Here is a 24,449-nt window from a genome sequence, read left to right on the forward strand (position 1 = left end):
TCATGCAAATGGATTTTAGCAGAAAAAATATTACCAGAGCTAAAGAGAGATATTTAATAGTGATAAAAGATCAGATTTTGAGGAAGATATAACAATAGTAATGTGTAGACACTGATAATAGAGCTTCACCATGAGTAGAAATATTATGATGAAGAACTCTTAATCTTAAAATGAGGAAAAATCTTATAAGATTGTGGTGGTTTTAAAATATATTCACATGTTTTCTGACACTCCTCCTTTGTAAGGTGTAACCTAATTTCCTGTTTCTTGAGTGTGATCTGTACTTATTAATCTACTTATAGTAAACAGAACTTGATGGAAGAGGTGATGTGTGACTTCTGTAACTAAGTCACAAATGGCATTATGGATTTCTCCATGCCCTCTTTGTCTCTCATATCCCTTGCTCTAGGTAAGCCAACTGCCACATCATAAGGACACTCAAGTACCCCTATGGTGAAGCACATGTGGCAAGAAGCTAAAGCCTCCTGCCAATGGCCATCTTAGATGTGGATCCTCTAGCCCCATTCTAGCCTTCAGATGACTGTAACCCTAGCTAACATCTTTATTGCAACCTCATGAGAGACCCCGAGTCAGAACTACCTGAGTAAATTATTTCTGAGTTTTTGATCACAGTAACTCTGAGATAATAAGTGTTCACTTTTTTAAGCTGCTTAACTTGGTAGCAATTTTTTATTAAGCAATAGATAACTAATAGAAGACATAAAAGGTGAAATAGAAATAGCCACAATTATAGTTGGAGATTTCACCATTTATCTCTTAGTAATCGATAGAACAAATTAACAGCAAATGGTAAGTATAAAGAAAAATGCTATAAACAAACTTGACTTAATTAACCTTTATAGAACACTCCACCTAAGAAAGGCAGAATACTACTGTTTTCAAGTGAATATAGAATATTCACAAGTATAGATATACCATATGCTAGAATAAAAAACAAGTTTCAGTAAGTTAAAAAGTATTGAAATCATGCAGATTATGTTCTCTGACCATAAATAAATAAATGAGAAATTAATAACAATAAGATATTGTTATTTCTAGCAATAATAATAATATTATTATTATCAACAATAAGATATTATTTCTAGCAAAAGCTCAAAAAACTGAGTATTAACAACATACTTAAAAATAACATGTAGGTCAAAGAAGAAAACACAAAAGAACGATTTCAAGTTTTTCATTGAATAAAAAATTTTTAATTTTCAAATTTGTGTGATATATCTAAGACTCTACGTAGAGGAAAATTTAGTGCTTTAACACTTAGAAAGAAGAACAGTCTACAGTCAATCTAAGCTTCCCCCATAAGAAGCTATAATAAAACGATGAGAGAAGTAATCCCAACATAAGTAGAAGGAAGGAAATTTTAAATATTGAAGTAGAAATTGAAGATACAGAAAATTTAAAAAACAATAAAATAAAAACTAGTAAAGCCAAAAGCTGATTCTTTGAAAGAATCAACAAAATTGACAAGCCTCTAGTTTGACTGATGTTAAAAAAAAATTGAGGAGACTCAAATTACCAATATCAGGAAAAGGGGGTATCATTAAAGATCCTATAGACATTTAAAGGATAATAAAAAACTATTTTCAACAACTTTTTGCCAATAAATTTGACAACCTAAACAAAATAGATTCATTCCTTAATAGGTACAAATCACTAAAACTGATATAAGAAGAAATAGAAAATCTGAATAATAATTCTATATTTACTTAAAATATCATGATATGATTTGGCTCTGTGTTCCCACTCAAATTTCATTTTGGATTGTAGCTCCCATAATTCCCATGTGTAGTGGAAGGGGCCTGGTGTGAGATAATTGAATCATGGGGCAGTTTTGCCCATACTGTTCTTGAGATAAAGAATAAGTCTCACGAGATCTGATGATTTTATAAGGGGTAGTCTCCCTGCACAGGTGCTCTTTGCCTGCTGCCATCCATGTAAGACATGACTTGCTCCTTTTTGCCTTCTGCCATGATTGTGAGGCCTCCCCAGCCATGTGGAATTGTGAATTCATTAAACCTCTATCCTGCATAAATTATCTAGTCTCAGGGATGTCTTTATTAGCAGCATGAAAATGGACTAATACAGTAAACTGGTATCAGTAGAGTGCAGCACTGCTGAAAAGATATCTGAAAATGTGAAAACGACTTTGGAACTGGGTAACAGGCAGAAATTGGAACAGTTTGAAGGGCTCAAAAGAAGACAGGTAAATGTGGGGAAGTTTGGAACTCCCTAGGGACCTGTTGAATGGCATTGACCAAAATGCTGATAATGATACGGATGATGAAATCCAGGCTAAGGTGGTCTCAGATGAAGATGAGGAACTGCTTGTGAACTGGAGCAAAGGTGATTCTTGTTATATTTTAGCAAAGAAACTGGTGGCATTTTGCTTCTGCCCTAGAAATTTGTAGAACTTTGAACTTGAGAGAGATGATATAGGGTATCTGGTGGAAGAAATTTCTAAGCAGCAAAACATTCAAGGGGTGACTTGGGTGCTGTTAAAGGCATTCAGTTTTAAAAGGGAAGCAGAGCATGAAAGTTTGGAAAATTTGCAGCCTGACAATGCAATAGAAAAGAAAATCCCATCTTCTGTGGAGAAATTCAAGTTGGCTGCAGAAATTAGCATAAGTAACAAGGAGTTAAATATTAATCACCAAGACTATGGGGAAAATGTCTCCAGGGCATGTCAGAGACATTTGCAGCAGTCTGTCCCATCACAGACTGGAAGGCCTAGGAGAAAAAAAATGGTGTGTGGGCAGGGCCCAGGGTCCCTCTGCTGTGTGAAGTCTAGGGAATTGGTGCCCTGTGTTCTGTCTGCTCCAGCTGTGACTCAAAAAGGCCAAGGTACAGCTCAGGCCATGGCTTCAAGCGTGCAAGCCCCAAGCCTTGGCAGCTTCCATGTGGTGTTGAGCCTGCCAGTGCACAGAAGTCAAGAACTAAGGTTTGGGAACCTCTGCCTAAATTTCAGAGGATGTATGGAAGCTCCTGGATGTCCAAGCAAAAGTTTGCTGCAGGGGGCAGCCCAGGGGCTGGGCACTCCTGGAGAACCTCTGCTAGGGCAGTGCAGAAGGGAAATGTGGGGTCAGAGCCCCCATACAGAATCCCTACTGGGGCACTGCCTAGTGGAGATGTGGGAAGAGGACTACTGTCCTCCGGACCCCAGAATGGTAGATCCACTGACAGTTTGCACTGTGTGCCTTGAAAAGCCACAGACACCCAACACCAGCCTGTGAAAGCAGCCAGGAGGGAGGCTGTACCCTGCAAAGCCACAGGGGCAGAGCTGCCCAAGCTCATGGGAACCCCCTTCTTCCATCAGTGTGACCTGGATGTGAGACAATCAAAGGAGTCAAAGGAGATAATTTCGGAGCTTTAAGATTTGACTGCCCCTGTGAATTTCTAGCATGGGGCTTGCAGCCCCTTTGTTTTGGCCAATTTCTCCCATTTGGAATGGCTGTATTTTCCCAAAGCCGTACCCTCATTGTATCTAGGAAGCAACTAACTTGCTTTTGGTTTTACAGGCACATAGGTGGAAGGGACTTGCCTTGTCTCAGATAAGACTCTGGACTTTTGAGTTAATGCTGAAATGAGTTAAGAGTTTGGGGGACTGTTGGGAAGGTATGATTGGTTTTGAAATGTGAGGACATGAGATTTGCTAGGGGCCAGGGGTGGAATGATATGGTTTGGCTCTGTGTCTGCATCCAAATCTCATCTTGAACTGTAGCTCCCATAATTCCCATGTGTTTTTGGAGGGACCTAGTGGGAGATAATTGAATGATGGGATGGTTTCCGCCATACCGTTTTCGAGGTAGTAAATAAGTCTCACTCAGATCTGATGGGTTTTATAAGGGGTTTCTACTTCTGTGTCTCTGTCATTCTCTCTTGCCACTGCCATGTAAGAAGAGCTTTTCACTTTCTGCCATGATTGTGAAGCCTCACCAGCCACGTGGAACTGTGAGTCCATTAAACCTATTTTTCTTCCCAGTCCCAGGTATGTCTTTATTGGAAGCATGAAAACGGACTAATACATATTATATTTGAAATTTATAATGAAAAACCTTTCAAAAAAGTAAACTATAGCCCAAAATGGTTTCACTGTTAAATTTTATCCAACATGATGTAGGGAAGGAATTATAGAAACCCTATATGAACTGTTTCAGGAAGAAGTATGCTCCAACTCATTATGTAAGGTCATCATAACCATGATACCCAAACCAGATAAAGATATTACAAGAAAAATTGTGATAGGCTGATATCCCTTATAAATATAGAAACAAACGTACTTTTTTAAATAGAAAAAGCTTATTCAGGTATAATTGATATACAAAACACTGTACATATTTAATTATACAATCTGATGAGAACCAATGCCATAATCAAGGAAATAAACATGTCTATCACCTCTAAAAGTTTCCTCATGTCCCTTTCTTCTGTGTGTGTGGCAAGAACACTTCACACGAGATCTATATTATAAAATGTTAAGTGCACAGGATAGTATTGTTGACTATTAGATACAAAAATACTTAACAAAATATTAATTAATCAACTCAGGTGCACTCAAAATGGGTGCACTAAAATCTTAGACTTCACCACTATACAATTCATTCATGCAACCAAAAGTGACATGTATTCCAAAAGCTTTTTGAAATAAATTGTTTAAGAAAAAAATAGTAAATCTAAACTGGTGATATATAAAGGGATAATACATCATGACTCATTGGGGTTTATTGCAGGACGTGAATTTGATTTAATGATGAAAATCAGTCACTATAATTCACCATATTAACCAAACAAAGAAAACAAATAATGTTTATTTAAACAGATGCAGAAAAAGCATTTACCAAAATTTAATATTATTTTGTCACAGAAACTCTCAGCAAAAGAAGAGAATTTCCTCCACTTTATACCGAGCATCTATTGAAAACCTAGAGCCATCATCATAATGGTGAATGAATGTTTTTTCCCTCTGATAAGAAATTAGGCAAAAATGTCCACTTTCACCATTTCTATTCAACTTTTTAACTGGAAGTCACAGCCAGAACCAAATAGCAAGAAAAAGTGTAAAAAGCATACAGATTGGAAAGATGGAAATAAAACTGCCTTTATTTTTAGATAGTGTAATACTATATATAATAATCCTAAAGAATCAACATATAAACTACTTATAAGTGATTTCAACAAATTTTTAGGATCTGATGTATATAACCTATATCACTTATATTACTATGAGACTAAATTTATGAAAAACTAAATTGAAAAATATTTACAATAGCACTCAAAAACTTGAAACACAAGTTAAATTTTAGAAATTATGTTGACATGTACATGAATGGGAAGCCAAGTTGGGAGGATTGCTTGAGCCCAGGAGTTTGAGACTGGCGTTGGCAACCAAAAAAAAAAAATTAATTAATTAGCTGGGTATGGTGGCATATGCCTATAGTTCTAGATACTCAGAAGGCTGAAGTGGGAGAATTGATTGAACCCAGGAGGTTGATGCTGCAGTGAGCCATGACTGTGCCACTGCACTAGAGTCTGGGTCATACAGCGAGACTCATCTCAAGAAGAAGCGCAGTGGCTCACGTCTGTAATCCCAGCATTTTGGGAGACCGAGGTGGGTGGATCACTTAAGGTCAGAAGTTCAAGACCAGCCTAGCCAACATGCTGAAACCCTGTCTCTACTAAAAATACAAAAATTAGGTGGGCCTGGTGGCACACATTTGTAATCCCAGCTACTTGGGACTCTGAGACAAGAGGATGATTTGAACCTAGGCCAGAGTGAGACTCTGTCTCAAAAAAAAGAAGAAAGCCAAAAGACATGTACATCCAAAACTATAAGGCACTGCTTAGAATATTAAAGATGTAAATAAATGAAGATGGGCTATATTTGTGAATGGAAGTCTAAATATTGCTAAGATATCAATTATCCCACAATTTATCTGTAGGTCCAACCTCATTACAATCATGTTCCCTACTCTCCTTTTTTGGGTAGAAATTGATAAGCTGATTTTTAAAATTATATGGACTTAAGAAAACTAAACATATTCTTACCATATGATCCAGGCAATTGTGCTTCTGGATATTTACCCAAAGGAGTTGGAAACTTGTGTCCACACAAAAACCTTCACACATGAAATATGAGAATAGTTATAATCTATAGTGACAAAATTAGATCAGCAGTTGCCTTTTTCTGGGAATGGAGGTTGGGGGATTTATTGTAAAAGGTCAGACGTTGATAGCAGTTGTATCAATAATTGTCAAAACTTGGAACCAACCAAGGTGTTTTTCATTAGATGAATGGATGGGTAAACTGTGGTACTTCAAGATAATGAAATATTTTTTCAGTGCTAAAAAGAAATGAGCTATCAAGCCATGAAAAGAGGAAACTTAAATGCATATTACTAAGTGAAAGAAACTAATCTGAAAGGCTATATATTGTATGATTTATGACCTTTTGGAAAAGATAAAACTAAGGGGACAGTAAAAAGATCAGTGGTTGCCAGTGTTTGGAGGTGGGGACAGGGAGGAGGCATGAATAGGTGGAGCACAGAGGAATCTCAGGGCAGTAAAATTACTCTATATGATAGTGTAATGTTGGATACATGTAATTATAAATTACATTAAACCCTAATGTAAACTATGAAATCTGAGTGATAATGATATATCAATGTAGGTTTTCAGTTGTGACAAATATATCACTCTGATGGGACATGTTGATAAAGGGGGAGGCTATGCATGTGTTGGGTCAGAGGGTGTATGGGAAATCTCTGTACCTTCTGCTCAACTTTGTTGTGAATCTAAAACAGCTCTAAACAATAGTCTATTAAAATTAAAAAATAAAATATTCAACTTTACCAATGAATAGATTTTTACCTAAATATTACATAACATGTGAAGAACCTAAAATAGTAAAGATAATTTTGTTTTGTAAAACAACATTGTAGGATTTACCTTACCTAACTTTGAGGCTCACTATAAAGCTATAGTAATAGAGACTGTGATAGTGGAATAAGGAGATATATATATATATATGCCAATGAAAAGAGAGTCCAAAAATAGACCCACACATGGTCAATTGACTTTTGAAAAAAGATCCAAGGTAATTAGATGAGGAAATTATATCTTTCTCAACAAATGATAATGAAGTGAATGGATATCTACATGGAAAAAGAAAGCCCTTACCTAAGCCTTTACTTCACAGCAAACACCAAAATTTGCTGGAAATAAATCATAGGCCCAACTGTAGAAGCTAAGACTATAAAACCTCTAGAAAAAAAAATAAAGAAGATAATGGTCACAACTTTGGTATAGGCAATGATTTCTGAAAGGGACAAAAAATATTAAGCACAATGAATGATTTAATAAATTGTATTTAATCAGAATTAAACACTTCTGCTCTTTGAAAGCGCTCCAAATGGAAAGTCAAGCCACAGATTGAGAACAATACATATTATAGTAAATGTACTTGACAAAGGTCTTTTCTCTAGAATAGGTATTTAAATCATATTAATAATCTGGCAAACAAAGCAAAATGAGAAAAGATTTGAAGAAGAATTTCACAAAATAAGATATACAAATGACCATTAAGCACATTAAAATATGTTCAGCATCATCAAAGAAGTGTAAATGACACCACCAATGAGGTATCACCACACAAGCACTAGAATGGCTAAAATGTAACAATATTAGATGTTAATAAAGCCATAGAGCATCTGGAATTCCTATATATTGCTGTGGGAGGAATGTAAAATGATACAACAACATTGGAAAAGAGGTCCACAGTTTTGTATAGCGCTAATGACATACCTGATAATATAACTCCTAAGACTTGATAAGAATAGAGAAATATAAACATGCCCATGCAAACACTGTGTTTAAATAATCATAGCAATGTTATTCTTCATAGCCCCAAACTGCAACAACCCAAATGTACTTTAATAGTTGAATGTATTAAAAATTGTGATATATCCATATGATATAGAATGATAGATACTATTAGAATGATAGAATATTATTTCAGTGATGAAAAGGAATGTACTACTGATATAAGCAACATGACTATACCTCCAAAACATGTTGCGAAGTGAAAGAAGCCAGACACAAAAGATTACTATTTTATTATTGTATTTACATGAAATATGAGAATAGTTATAATCTATAGTGACAAAATTAGATCAGCAGTTGCCTTTTTCTGGGAATGGAGTTTGGGGGATTTATTGCAAAAGGTCAGAAAGAAAACTTTTTGAGATTATAGAAATAGACTATTTATCGGATACTTTGTCAGATGAGTATTTACATCTAAAAAATGTTTCAAATGAGCGTATTTATTGTGTGTAAATTGTACCTTATTTAGGTTTATTTGGAAAAAATATAGCTCTAAATATGCTGGTTCATTTTAATTTGGGTTAAATATTTAAGAATTTTTTCCATGTGCTGAATCAAACAAGTAGAGTCGACAGTGGAGATCATAGTATTATTCTCAAGGCATTTTCATGTAAAATAGGAGCTCAGGTAACTGCAGTAACTGCAGAAAAGCAGGTACAAATATTGATTATAAAATCCTGGGAAAATGTAAAGAGGAAGGGGATAGAGGGAATATGGTATATTTTCATTCTACAATTAGAGTTAGCAGCTGCATCATTCTGATTTTCCTTTTTATTCATTTCAGATTAACTAATTTGAGTTGAAGCCACAACATGGTTGAGTAAAAATAATCATTCTGAGAATAGCAATAGGTTTAGAAGGTTAATTTAGGGTGCCTCTCTGTTATTAGATGTACCTGAAAAACACTTTTAGGCAAAATTAGATCAAATTAAAAACACTGGGGTTTCAATTACAATAAACTCTCAAATATAAGTTTTATTGTTGTTTATTATAATAATAAATAATAACGTATAAGTGTGCAGACATGGGCAGACTACATTTTGCAAATTTCCACAGTAAGGTAAAAGAATTACAAGGTTTTCTGATATAATATTAACAGAACTAAAAAACATGAATAATATTAAAGAATGGGCTTTGGCTAGTGATTTTCAGTCAATTCTTTTCGAAGCAATATTCTCTTAATTTTACTGAAAGAAAATTCAACTTTAATATAATATTTAGATAAATCAATACAACATCTTAACTATAAAATAAAAAAAACTATCTATGTAAGACAATATCTATTTCAATATATAAATGCTTGGGTAAAACTACCTTAGGAGGCAAAATAAAATAAAAGTTTGCACCTACTCTTAGATGACCCCTATCGATGGGGTGTTGGTATTGTGCTGGCGACTCAAGTACCATGGGCAAGGTTGTCATCAGTGATGTGCTTCTCTGAAAGCACATCTTTACACCCATTGACAAATGGGTGTAAAATCCAAAAACACAAAGTAAATTATCTTCTCAATGTATATAGCAGATGCATCCTGGAAAAAACAAAAACAAAAACAAAAAAAATTTTGATGTGGAAACAAATTAGGTTTCAAATATAAGGCAAGGTTTTGTTGTTTTGTTTGTTTGTTTACTCACTACATAAATGACCAGTGGCCCATTCAGAGTCCAAGGACGAAATATGTTGTAGGACTGTCCTGACCACTGAGGGACAGCTCACACCCTGACCCCACAGTACACTAAGGCCTGCAGTACCCACCGTTCCTGGAGTAAACCAAAAGACATCCCGCAAATCACAAAATCCATTAAAGAGTTGTTTTAAACCTTACGAGAACCACTGACCTAGGCCATAAAAAACAAATGAAAAAACAACAAAAACTAGGAATGGCAGTAGTTCTGTTGAGTTAAAGAGGAGAAACCAGGACTGGAAGAGATGAAATTGTGAGTCTGGAAGGAAATTATTGTAAAGGCCTTTATTACCTTTAAGTAAATGTCTCCTAACTGAACTGAAAGCCTTCATTCTAACCATTACTTTGATCAGGAACATTTCAGGGACGCCGGGGGGGCTGTTTTATTTTTCACTCCCTTTACTGCCCTCCCGCAGCCTACCTAGCAGTAAGTTCCCCGGCCTGCAGTGTCCCCAGAGGGCACCTTCCCTTAGCTAGTAACTTCTCAGACACTCTGGCCTTGGGGACGTCTTGGATCTTCTAGGTACACAGTGGCCGCACACAGCTTTGCCAAGCCTTTCTCAAGAGGTAAAAGTTCCTAGCTGTTTGCATTTCCCAGAAATAATGTTTTCCATGTGTAGGGATTTTACAGATTTCAAAGTGCTTTCATGTCAATTACTTTCTTTCTTTTTTTTTTTTTTATTATACTTTAGGTTTTAGGGTACATGTGCACTTTCTTTAATTTAAAAGAAGTTCAGATACCAGGTCAAGCTAGGAATGATCCGGTCTCAGAGGGAAGGAGCGCTCTAGGAAAGGAGGATCCTTTAATAGAGGGCCGTCCTGGGGCCGCGTGCCCGGGGAAGGCGAGAGTGGAGGAGTGTCCTCTTTCTCCCCCACCCTCAGGCGGCGGCCCGGCCAAAGCCAGAGGGGGCTGTCTCCTCTTCTTCTCCAGCAGCTGCTGCTCGCTCAGCTCACAAGCCAAGGCCAGGGGACAGGGCGGCAGCGACTCCTCTGGCTCCTGAGAAGTGGATCCGGTCGGGGCCACTAAGATGCCGGGAGCCGCCGAGGTCCTCCTCCTCCTGCTGCTCTCTGGAGGCCTCGGGGGCGTACAGGCGCAGCGGCCGCAGCAGCAGCGGCAGTCACAGGCACATCAGCAAAGAGGTACAGTCGAGGCATGGGCTTGGGTTGCATCCTTTGCCGGGACCGAGACTCCTCACTTCTTCCACTCTTTCGAGAGTTGCTGTCTGGGGACTGCCGTCTCGCTTCGCCTTCAGAGAGTGCGCTTTGGGGCAAGAGGAACTTGAAGCCAGTTCAAGTTCAATGCCCTGAGAGTGTCGTGTAGGGGGAATTACCTAAGTCCTGCAAAAGGAACGGGGAGTGCTTTTCATTGTTCATTCGTTTCGAAGAGGTCTTGCTATCATGATACATCCTGTAAATTGATTTCTGAAATCTTTCCAAGAGGAAAACTTTTTCCAATTGGAAAAAAAAAAGAATTTCTTCAAATCAGATCCCATCCTGCAGAGAAAGGTTTCCCAAGCTGTGTGGTTCATCCTGGGACTTTACGGAGGGTAGCTGATGCATCTAAAAAAAAATTACATACATATATATAAGTTTTACAGAACTTTGTTTTCAACGTTTAAAACAGGATTTCTAAAGAAGCTATGTGGTTTTTTTTTTTCTTTCATGGCAATGGCGCCTCCAGCCTCACCTTTTTCAAACCCACATCTTATCTTCATATCCTATTTTATTGTAGTGAAATCGTGAAATTTCTCCTTTTGCTTAAATACAGAGGAGACTTCTATGTCATGTGTACTTTAAGGCCACAGTGACTAGATATACACTTTGGGGGACTTTGGAAGATGGCTGTATTTAATGTAACTCAACTTATTCTCCTCAGAGCCTCTTAGTGTTTATGTATATATATCTCTCATTTCTGAAACTTTGAGGAGTCTTTGAAGAGTTATTTTATTATCATGAATTTTACAGGAAGCACATGTGCAGCATTCTAAGACATACTTTGTAACACATTATTTCAGCAAACAATTCTTTAAGTTGGAAAACCTGTATCAAAGTAAAAAAAATTAAGAAATATTTATTATTCGGTTTTAAATATCAAAATGTTTAACCTAAGAGTACAAAATCTGTAGGTTAGAAGCTTTTAAAAGTTTTAATGAGGCTGAAATCTGCTTAAGTTTTGAAGTATACTTATCCTTCTTCCAGTTAACTTCTAGCCAAGTCAATAGTTCTGATATTTGTTCTTATAATCTAGCATTTTTAGCAGTACTATTTTTTAAGGAGTAAAGAGATATCCCAAGCTCCTTCTATAATAATAACTCCCTGATTAAAATTCTTGGAATAAAAATGACCTTGCATTCACTATACAACTTTTTTTCTTCTATTTTTGCTTTTGCTTCTCTGAGAGGTAAAATGGGGCCAATATGACTTAATTAATAGAATTTATGAGAGTGATTTTAAGAGTATCTCTGGCCACTTATTTTTAAAAATTCTACTTTTAACTGTTAAACTTTGCTCAATTACAAGATGTGTTTAAACAAGACATAATACTTTAATAATGTTAGGCAGCTGGGAGAAATGAGGGGCCAGGGGCACCAATCCTTATGTCCACTTGGAATGGGGCAGAAACTCAAAGCATGCAGAGTAGGGATCAAGTAAATTGTTGCTAAGAATTATCCTGTGCACACACAGGATTTCTCTTTTTTCCTCTCCCTTCTTATTTGCTCTCTTTTCAAATAAGGTAATATTAACTCTGATTTCTATGACCCAGGCACAAGATGAAGTGAATTCAGGAGGAAGGGTTTATACTACCGTTCTGTCAAGATACCACTTAAATGCTACATACAATAAGGAATTTTATTCAAAATAGCTACAACATACAATCTACTATAGGCTGCTATAATCTGCGTTCTAGTATATATTATTGTCTTTGTCATAGACCATTTACAATATATGTGGAGGTTGGCTCAAGGATAAATGACTTAAACCTGTTAATGTTAAAAGTATGTAAAATTCACGAAACTTTAAAATTGGATAGTGATTTATGATTTAAAAATGCCTTATGTACGTGATCTTTATTCACCTTCAGATATTATTATTCTCAAAGTACAAATTTAGAACTTAGGCTTCCAGTAGTTGTAATTTAAGTTTACATAAGAATAACTTCATTTTCAACAACTAAAACACTTCCAGTATTGTTTGTGCTGAATTCCCTTTTTTACGGTTCCAAGGTTTCTTTCCATTAATTTTTTAGGCCGTGTTTTCTTTTCAGTGTTGTTCCATTGAAGCAAGCCCTCTGTGAAAATCATGGGATATGAGTTTAACTGGAGAAGGGTTTTCCTGGCTATGATCAACTTTTCTGTTTTCGATTATACTAGCACTGACCTTTCTAGGCAAGTGCTAATTGTGTAGAAGTTCTATTTCCCCTTATAATTCGACGCCAATTTATTAAGAATTTTTGACATGAATCAACCATTTTTAGATGTTGCAATTGAGTTAGAAACATAACCAGACTTTTTGTTTTTTACTTTTTCTTTGAAATCTTATGTGGTTTCTATAGCATACTCGATTGTAGTATGAATAGCATTGATTCAGCAAGAATGATATTCCAAGGAAATTCTTTAGCTATATTTAAAATTGATGAAATAGAATGATGTAATCAAAATGATTCTGCATTTCAGCAAGGCAGTGTCTAAAATGTTTTCTGATATTCTTGTGAATAATATGTGGAAACTGAAGCATAATGGTAGGTAAATTGCAACTGATTGAAAAATAGTTCACAAAGAATATTTCATAGTGGATTAAGGTCAATCCGGAAAGAAGTCTCTAGCAGTGCAACAGAGGTTTTCTTATGCTCAACTATCTTGGTAATGGCATGATGGAAAATGTAAAATCCAAGCTTATCAGAACTGCAGGTGGTCCAAAATTGATACAGGTGGCTAAGCTGGTTACTAGCAAGTTCAGAAATTTTCCAGGTCTCTATAGCCTGGACCATGAATGGCACCTACATGAAGTTGCTTTTATTATTCATATCCACATGTTAAAAAAAAGTCCATTTGTGCTCTTCTGGAAATTAGTTATATCCTTTATATGTTTAGGAATGAATATGAAGACAGGAAGAGAAAGGCCACTGTGAATTGCAGCAAGTTCGATATGAACATATAGTGTAATATAGTGACAAAAAAGGTTGGCCCACTTTTATACAAAACTCACAGAAGCACATAGGTCTGTTGGTTAACACACATTTGGGTATTTCATTGAGTGTAGATCCAGAGAAGGGAGAGCAGAATGGTTAAGAATCTGAGATTTTCAGAAGAGGAATGTCCCAGGTAAAATCTTTCCATCTGAACAAGGAAAGATTTAGGGAAGGCAATCATAAGAAATGTCCTCAAATTTTCAGAAGAGTCGTTATGTTAAAGAGGGACTATTCTGAAGGCTGAACGTGGATCCATAGAAGAACATGACAAACAACCAGGTTTGAATTTTATAATATGGAGAAAATGGCTCCTCTCCTCACTCCCTCCCCACGCCTTTTTGAGCTGTTCAGAAACAGCTGAATTGTGTTTGAGCAACTTGCTTCTGGAAATGACCATGCAGTGATCAGATGTACAATTAGTGAGGGATGCTTTATGAGGGAATGCCTCTACTGCGAGGAAGTTAAGACTCATCAACTGTCTAGCCATTTTTCAATTCTAAGATTCTAATATTATAGTCTATTGTTTTTAGAGTGCATACTTGTATTTAAATTTCTGAATTCTTAAAATGTCAAAATGTTAAATATATAAAAATGTGTTTTTAAATCCCTTCTGGGATTTAAAATAAAAACATGTTTGAGACAATCTTCACACATTTTTGGCGAGAATACTTAGATATTTAGCATGGATTTTCCACATCACCGTCAATTGCACAGTTCTGAAACATCTTGTGTTGTAACACGCAAGAATACTTTATAATTTACCTGAGCAATTTTCAGGGGACTCATAGTGGCCATAAACCTGGAATTAATTTTTTTAAATATTTTTCTTTGCTGCATACATAACTTTTTGGTTTGTTTGCCATATACTGACCTAATTGTTTAGTAAAAATAATTCATAACAGATAAAATGCATGGCATTTCAACATATTCAAAATATTTATATGAACATATTAAACACTGAATATTATAGATGTGATAGAATTAATAAAATTTATATAAATTTTATATTATGTTATATTTCACATATCAATGCATACAGATTTCTGGTCTATCTTAAGATTTTTCTACCCTAGGATTTCATGCAAACTAATGAACTGAATCTATATCAAGAGATGCTGGGGGCTGGGCAAGGTGGCTCACTCCTGTAATCGCACTTTGGGAGGCCTTGGTGGGTGGATCACCTGAGGTCAGGAGTGCAAGACCAGCCTGACCAACATAACGGAAACCGTGTCTGTACTGAAAATACAAAAATTAGCCAGGTGTGGTGGCATGTGCCTGTAATCCCAGCTACTCGGGAGGCTGAGGCAGGAGAATCACTTGAACCCTGGAGGCAGAGGTTGCAGTGAGCCGAGATCGTGTCATTGCACTCCAGACTGGGCAAAAGAGGGAGACTCTATCTAAACAAAACAAAACAAAACAAAAATTTAAAAAGAATTGCAACTTATCATCTGTCCAGTTTGCAGTAGGGCCTTATTTAGCATCTAGAAACCATGTGAAAAAGATCAGGAAGAAATTATTGTAAATAATTATTGTAAATGGTTGCACAAATGGTTTAACTTCTAATCTGGAAGATTCAGGTTTAGGATTTGTTTATAGTTGCAACTTGAAACTCGATAGCTAAACAGGAATTTAGGCAGAAGCTCAATTTCAGTAAATGAGAAAACAAGATAGAGTTTAGAGAAAGATAAAAGTAGATTTTCCGGGCTTAGTATATACCAAGCAGATAGAAATAAAACTAACTCTAGGCTTTCCCCATTGGTAAGACTGAATTTAGAGGTCAGAAGTTGTGAAGGAAATTGGTGGGGTTGGGCCTATATGCATTGGAATGTGGTAAATGAATGAATGTTTACAGTGAGTAAAGAAGATAAAAAAATTCCTGCTCTTGTGGAACTAATATTTAGTTGGGATGGAGATGAGCAGACAGGACTATGATGAATATATAATGAAGCGACATAAGAACACCTATATTGTATAAAATATAGTTGACGATAAATGCCCTGGACAAACAAATACAATGGGGTAAGGACAGTCAGGAGTTCTAGGCATGGAGGGAGGTTGATGGCTATTTTAAATAGGTGGTAAAGGTTGACCTCTTTGAGAGGATCTCACTTGGGCAAACACTTGAAGGTGATATGGGAGTGATTCGTGCAGTTATCAGGGGGAAGAGTACTCTCTGTACAGGGAGCAGGCCTGTGAGGATCTAAGCTTGGAGCATGGTGAGAAGGCTCAGAGGAGAAATGGGAAACTGGAACACATAGCATTGTTGACCTTAATTGTACAGATTTTGCGTTTTTGTCTGAGTGAGACGGGGAGGCATCAGTGAGTTTTAACAGAGTTAAATAAATGAATAAAATCACAGTTTTTTTTTCTCAAATACGCACTAATCCATGGGACTAGACCAACAGTCCAAGCATAGAATTATTTTAGATTTATCTCTTGTCCCAAACACTCCATTGATAGAACACATTTAAGTGATTCTACGTTCAAGAGCATTCCACTTCAACCATCTTATCATGGTGAAGCTCAGATGCATCTTTGTAACACTTCTTTTCTTGCCTTTGGCAACTCAGTGCTATTCCATTATTCAAAATATATCAGTACCTCCGAAACAACTTGTGTGCAGGGAACTTCCGCAGCTTTTAAAAATTTTGCTCCAGTGTAGTTAGAAATATGACAGATTTTTAAGGGTAATTTTAAATAGTATGCACTTTAAAACAAAAATTAATTATTCACAATCCCACATGGACATATAGGTACTTTGAAGTTCCCTTTTTTATTATCTATTTCGATATCAAACGCTAAAGTTTAGACACAATTGTTGAAAATGACATAGTGATGTATTGATCTGATGATTTATTTTATGATATGAAATTTCAAATGCTACCTCTTTTACATTCAGAAACTTATTCTATGTTCTATTTCTATTTTTGTTACTGTTTTAAGAATCACTTGTAAGCTTTAACAATAACCTTTTGGACTATAGTAATGCAATTTTGGCCTAATTTAATTCTGTCATTTAGAACAAAAAAGGTAAAACAATTGGATAGCTTTTCCTTTTCTCTCCCTCTCTTCTCTTTCTCCCTTCCTTTCTTCCTTCCTCCCTTTCTTTATTTTCCTTTTCTTTTAGTATTCTTCCTGTGAATAAAATAAGGTAATTAAAATAGATAATTCTAACAAATATAACATTTAGGAAGATAGTAAGGCAAAACTTTACTTAAATCTTCCTTATTAAAAGCCACAGGTAATTACTATCTAAAGATGGTTTGAGACATATTTTCAGGGTGAGTTAAAGCTAAAGACATTTGCTTGTCAAAGATGTATAATATGGGTTTAAAAATGTTTTTCTCCTAAGTAATCTTGAGTGTGGATCTTAATATGGGAACTTTATGCCATTTGGCTTTTATCTGGACACGTGACATTTACAAAAGCTCATTGAGGATTGCCTATTAATGGGTTATTATTCATAATATCGGCCTCTGTGACATGCCTAATCAAGTTCAAATAACAAGTTAATCTATGCAAATTCCTGATGATGAAAACCTCAGGAGCTATTTAGTGCCTGGCACTTAGGAAATGTACCTCGTGCAATGTTAAGTATGTCTCTGTATGTGTAGTCCACTCAACTGACCCCCGAACTGTGTACCTCCCCAAGGCTCTTCATTTAGCTGCGTCTTAAGTGCCAGATGGTTTAGATTGGTATAATAATATGTAGTGCATTGTGAGCATTAACAAATTTACTTACATAGCAGAGCTGTTTAGTAGATTAATATAATTATCCTCAGTTTGTAGAAGGAAAATATGCCCAGCAATTTGTCAAGGACAAATAAAAATTCCAATGCTTGTTTTAGAGTTAGAAATTAAATTACGGTCCTGCTCTTGACTTTGTGGATCCTAACTATCATCTCTTTTGGACTTTTATATATTTATCTTTTATAAAATACCCTGAGAAAAAAAAATATCCATTTCTGAGTTATGTTAGTCTATCATAACCAGAGACTCATTTGGTATTATGGAAGAACAAAAAATAAAATATGTAGCCTTGAAGGGTCTTTTTCATTTGAATACACACACATACACACACACGCACACACACACACACATGCTGCTTATTACTATGTAGACATATACACATGTGTATTACTTAAAACTATGCATTAATTCAAATGCATTCATCAAATTTTAGTCTTTACATTCTCAGAACTTTGATTACTGGACACTAGGCTATAAGAAAATATTAATTGATTCTTTATTGGCTTTTCTGAAGTCACTTTACAGAAGTTACTTCAGCAAGCTAGAAACACAGTGGTATTTATTATACTGCATGATGAACTCTTTAAAAATAGTCAATGTGTAAATGTCAGTGAATGAAAAGAACAAGAACCAAACAGATATACCTAAGAATCAGAGCAAGGTTAATCTCAAAATTCCTTCTGAAAAGATGAAAAACCTTGACATCTTCATAAAAAAAAACATTTAAAGACTTTCATTTGAAGTTGAACTCAGTCAAGACAAAAGTTTTCTAATCTCCCAGATTTTGAGAGGGTGTATTTGTGTATGTATGTAATTGCAGCACCATTGCACATGTACCATTTACAGCCTAGCACTCACAGGACAGAATTCGTATATTTAGTATGTTGTCCGTTTGATTTTTGTTGTCTTAAGGTATTAGATTTTGTTTATCAAAATCTTTGAATAAGAAAATCTAAAAATTGAATTTCTAGAAAAGTCTAGTTGCCTTGACAAATGATTATGGACCAAAGAATAAATTATAAAGGAGACAATTATAATATTCCATCCAGTAGCTATACTGTTAAAATTCCAAGGTGTAATCCCTTTAGAGTTGCTTGTAACTTAGAAGGTCCTATTCTATAGAAGAAATAGAGTTAGTAGGGTTTGCTCCACCAAATATATTTTTTCAAATGCCTACATATTATAGTTGACACAATTTCCTGGCTTACTGCCTTCTGTGCAATTTTCAATTACTGGATGAGGCTGAAAGTTTGAAAGAGAATATGAAGCAGTGCAATTGTCATTTCAGTGAGCTACCTCGTCTCATTGGTTTGTCGTGATGCATATGTAAAACACTGAATATAAAACATGAAACATCTAGTAAGGCCTCAATAAATGTTCATTTTCAAAATGCCTCAAAAAATGAATTAAGCCTAACAATCTAACATGACATTATCTGGCTGAAAGAAACACTCTTCTCCAACATCATGTGGTATACCAAATTCAGTTGAGACTGTTTGTGAAGGAAGGAATTTGCTTATATACTTGAAAACACAAGTGTTTGAATTCTGTTCTAATTAGAATTTGTGCTGCAGTATTTCTTTATTCTCAACTTTATAGCTTAGCCTACAATAAAAACTCTTATCAATATGTACCTCTTTATACCTTTAGTTTCCACATACAGTACTCGGCTTTGGAGGTAACTGAATTGTAGAAAACGTATGGACTTGGGAGAAGACTAGAATCAGATTCATAGCCAAGTCACCACTTTACTAAGATCAAAAGCCTGAGTCCACGGAGTTAAATTTTCTATTTGTAAAACAGGTTGAGGTTAGATAATGAATGTGAAAATACTTGCCAGCTAATCAGTAAATACTAGCTCTTTTCTTCTTTACTTTATGAGCATAAAACTAAAAAAAAAAATTTGCTTTGCATATAACATCCTTTTTGCTTAAGAACAGCAAAATATTCTAAAAATTTCTTTGAGTAGACCCTAAGAGACTATAGATGGCAAACTATTTATCTCATTGCCAAGAGATTGAATAATTCTGTCGAGGTTACACAGCAAGTCAGTAACAGAGATAAGAAGAAACACAAGTTCCTATAATTAGCTAACAGTTATGTTAGTAGCTCTGTGTGAGTAGTGATTTAAAACAGGCAACATGATGGAAATTTTTGCAATAATTTGTAGTTATTCATCCTTCAAATGTGATATAATAAACATTTTTTCTAGGAATCTCATTGTTGAATATGTATTTTGTTGATAAACTATTTTTTAAAAACTTCTTTAATACATATAATATGTTTAGATAAATATATGGCGTATAGTAAGCACTTCATAAAGGTTAGTTATTATTCTTAGTCTATGAAGTATATGTTTTCATTGACACCTGCTTGGGTAGAGATGACAATTTGGCGTGTTTGACACACAATGTAAGTTAATTTCAGCATGGCCTTCAGTGGAAGGTCTAATTGGATTGCAGAAAATCTCTCAATATAGATTGTCTTTATTTGGACTCTCCCTAATTACTATATTAAAAAAAATTCTTGGAATACATTATTTAATACAAGTCTGGATAGGGAGGATTTTTAGTGTGTCTACTTGTGTATTAAATTTTTAGTGTGTCTATTTTGTATTAAATCTACTATTAAACAAAAACACCACCAAAAAACAAAACCAAGAAACCTACTTCAGAAAATCATATAGTACTCTAACAAATCTCTAGAGAAAACTGCTTTTCTAAACTTGGGAACACTGGATTTTGAAAATATTTCAGACAAAACACTTCTTAAAGGCCCGTTTACCATCAAAAAGTTTCAATCTTGCCTAACACATAATGTGCAACTATTCATTTTTTCATTCTGATACATTAGAAAAGTCACTGGATTTGTAATTGGAATTCCAGAATATAAATTTTCCCTCTAGCTCTTCCTAAAGAGATTACCTTAAACATGGATAAGTCATTTAACTATTCTGAAATTCAATTTTCCATCTAAAAAATGACAATATAATGTTTGAATCTATTTCATGGGGTTGTTATAAGGGTTAAATAAGGCAGACCATGCAAATACCATCATTAATACTATTTGTTATTATAATAAATGACAGAGTTGGCCTCAGGCATCATTGGTTATGAAGTTTTGCTCCACCCCCTTTCTTTGTTTTTTTCCCCCAGTGGCTCCTAACCATTTGTTATTAATTAATAATGTTATGTATTCATATACATATATGTATTAATAATGTTGTTAATAATGTTATATATTAATATACTTAGTTCTCCTGTTTTCAAGGACCCATGACACATAGCTTTCAAACATGGCACAAATTATTTGTTTAGTAAACATATACATACTACTACATAAGAAGAAAATATGGTATCCGAAAATGTACTTCAGTTTCCTACAAACAAGTAGCAAATAGTAAGTATTCAGTGAAATTATAAAACTATCATAAAAATAGTCTAGGGGCTCTGAAACATTTTGTGTCAAGATTCCTTTTTATCCTCTTAAAAATAATTGAAACTTTGATTTATGGTATATCTACTATTTGATTGTATTAAAATTAAAATTGGGAAATTTAAAAATGTTTACTAATTAATTTAAAATACCAGTAATAAAACAATTACATGTTGACAAAAAGAACATAACTTTATGAAAAATAATTTTATATCCAAAATAAAACTCTTCAATGTCTGGCTTAATAGAAGAGAACTGGATTCTCATTTTTGCCTCTGCATTCAAATTATTACATGTTATTTTAGTTTAAATTATTTTGGTTTAAGCATATTAAGAAATATATAACAACAAACATAGATAAGCTGTTGGAAAAAAGAGGAGTCTTTCAGTGCCTTTCAAGATAGCTGTAAATATTCTTTGATTCTATACCAAAACTCAGTAAGTGGTAGTTTTCAAAAGATTGGCTGCAGTGTGGTATCTGAAACTGCATCAATGATATTTTTGTACTCTTTTATATTAAAATCCACAGATCTATCTTGCACTTGGAAAGAATTTTACCCATGTGTGATGTTATAGCATCATTCATAGATCATTTGGAAGATACTGATTTACTAGTTATGCAGATCACCCACAACTTGACAGATTTTCTTATAAAATATTTTTAATCACATTTTTTATCACTATTGATCTCACCAGAAAAGTCCCTAAATATTAGAAGCTGTTAATCTCACAATGGTAGAGACACGTTTTTCAGAATTTTTATTTTCATTTGTAAGTTCATGTAGTTATTGACAAATTTTGTTATTTTTCTTGAAATACAGTTACTTTATTCATTCTTAAGAAAATGTTTATCAAACAAATGAGTCTTAAAAACCATAGTCAGATACTTTTTGTAGTACATAGGGTATTCCACGAAAAAAGTGGCTAGTTTAGCTTGCAGCTGAAAACAATTGTACAAATGCTTTTCCTCAAATCAACAATCATGCTTCAGTATACAGTTGATGTTAAAAGGATGTACCCAAGATTTAATAAATTTAATCATTGTTACTACTTCATCAAGTACATTCATCTGTGAAACTAGTTGTTTTTTTCTTCTGGGAGTGTGTGGTGGTGAAAAGTAAACTGATCACTAGCATGGTTATTACCCCTGCCTTGATTTGTGCTAATATACCATCAGTGTTTCCCACCACTATTGCTTTTGCACATGTCAACACGATGAAAAGGCAGATAATAATTAAATCTTGTTACTAAAAGGATTTTTGAACTTGTGTACCTATGGATAATGTCTTGTGGACTTCCAGGGATTCACAGATCTTTCTTTGAGCTCTACAGTGTTGGACTATAGTTAAGTTCCTCACTGCCTGCCTCTTCACCAATTCTACAAAATCTATAGCCATATGAAGGTAAATTTTGCAATCAGAAAAAGCCAAAACCACTTCAGTTTTTACCTCAGGTCTAGTCTAGGAGAGTGATACAATTTCTTTTTAGGGGGGAAGAAATCCAGAAAAGCTTCTTCTGTGGAAAAAGCAGGAAGGGTTAAAACCAGCCAGACATACATATAGAAATCAAAATCTCTGCCATATCATCTGCCCTTCCTTCTTTCTTTTCACTTGCCCAAACTAGAGTAGAGACAGTGTACTTACCCACAGTTGGACATATGATGTTATTCCTAATAGATTTAAAAAGTGAACTCATGGCCGGGCGCGGTGGTTCACGCCTGTAATCCCAGCACTTTGGGAGGCCGAGGCGGGTGGATCACGAGGTCAGGAGATCGAGACCATCCTGGCTAACACAGTGAAACCCCGTCTCTACTAAAAATAAAAAAAAATGCAAAAATTAGCCGGGCGTGTTGGCGGGCGCCTGTAGTGCCAGCTACTCTGGAGGCTGAGGCAGGAGAATGGCGTGAACCCGGAAGGCGGAGCTTGCAGTGAGCCGAGATGGCGCCACTGCACTCCAGCTTGGGCGACAGAGTGAGACTCCGTGAACTCATGAGCAAGGCTTAGTACAAAGGAAACATACTAATATCTGTAATTGTGAATATTAGCAGAGGAGATTTTTATTCCTTGCTGAGCTCCTGAACTCACATCAGGAGGGGTCCTTTGTACTTTTCATAGAAAGAATTCCTGTTGGAAGCACTGGATATAGCATTTCTCAAAATATGGAATTTCCTTCATTTATTTCTAGCCTTTGAAGTTTTGTGATTTCTAAAGCATTTAAAAGGTTTTGTAATGTCGAGAACCTAAAACGTGATTCTTTTCTCTGTGCCCATCTCATACCATTATATGTGTGTCAAATGATGGATCTGGTTTCTTTTTCTTATTTGTTGGGAGATGTCCAGAGACTCAAGGATCTATCCTTTGACCAAATTTTTCACTCTTCAAGGGCCTCACACTGCTCTGATTTCAGATGTATAGATATATTGCTTATCAAACACTGATGGGTCTGAACATGAGTGGTAGTAAGATATTTCCAGATTAAGTAGACAAATTGCACAGAACTTTTTAGTATCACAATTTAAATGACTAAATTTTTGAGGTTTATGTGTTTCCAGCCCAATATGTCCCCTCCTTATCTAGTATAATTTATCTTTAAAAATTAGACTGGCTTCACATATGTCAGATTTTGTATTTAACAGACTTTTTATATATTTCTTTGTTAGGAAGTGTTCAATGTTAGACAAAGTGAACAGATTACTTTGGAATCCATGTCCTGGTCCTGCTGAATAACATGCCTTCACCCTCCTTCCATTTTTTTTTTTCTGCCATACACATTCCAGTAACATAGAAAGAGTTAATTGATGTGTCCCATCTTTATTGCTTTTGTAAAATAGCTATAGATACACTTTATATGTAGATAATGGTATGTTTTAAAATTCTGCAAAAATACCTTTTCAATTCTCTTTATTCTTTCTCAAGCTTTGATAAAATATTTTTCATTCAACTTTCGGGGACTGATTTTCTCCATAGAGTTCCTGATGTGGTGCTACTGGAGTGATGCTGAGAAAACATTATTCTTAATGTTTTTTAGAAACATTTTTTAGAAAACATCATTCGCCTAGGATCTGAAATTTTATCTTTATTTATTCCTTTGGATAAAACATTGCCCTCACAGGCTATTCTTTTCTAAAATGTTTGCCGTGCTGTTATTATTCACTTTAATGGAAATTAATTTATCTGCTGACCTTCCTTTTTGACAGTTTAGGACTGTATTAAGTTTTCAGATCTGCTTGGTGAGAAATAGTGAAATAAAACTAGTTAACATCTATGGAATACCTAACTATGGGCCAGCACTGCTGTAAGCATGTCTCATGCCTTAATTTATCAAAGGTAGATACTATTAATCTCATTTAACAGGCGAGAAAACTGAAATGCAAAATGTTAAGTAACTTTCCAAAAGTCAAACAACCAGTGAACTGGTAGAGACCAAGATTTGGACCTAGGTAGTTCTACTTTGTGGCCCGTTCACCTACCCATGGCAGTGTGTGACCTCAACCCTGA

General features: G+C 35.2%; 1 protein-coding gene across 1 annotated transcript in view; it reads left to right on the forward strand.

Annotated features, from left to right (window-relative positions):
• Positions 1-10,501: 10,501 nt before the first annotated feature.
• Positions 10,502-24,449, forward strand: part of LAMA2 (laminin subunit alpha 2) — a 630,974-nt gene continuing 617,026 nt past the window's right edge. Inside the window, exon 1 of the mRNA XM_030809663.1 lies at positions 10,502-10,718. Coding sequence (XP_030665523.1) covers positions 10,607-10,718 — 112 coding nt within the window. The 5' untranslated portion in view covers positions 10,502-10,606. The remainder of the gene's footprint in view (positions 10,719-24,449) is intronic.

This window comes from Nomascus leucogenys, chromosome 3 (genome assembly GCF_006542625.1).
Source record: "Nomascus leucogenys isolate Asia chromosome 3, Asia_NLE_v1, whole genome shotgun sequence".
Classification (NCBI taxonomy): Eukaryota; Metazoa; Chordata; class Mammalia; order Primates; family Hylobatidae; genus Nomascus; species Nomascus leucogenys.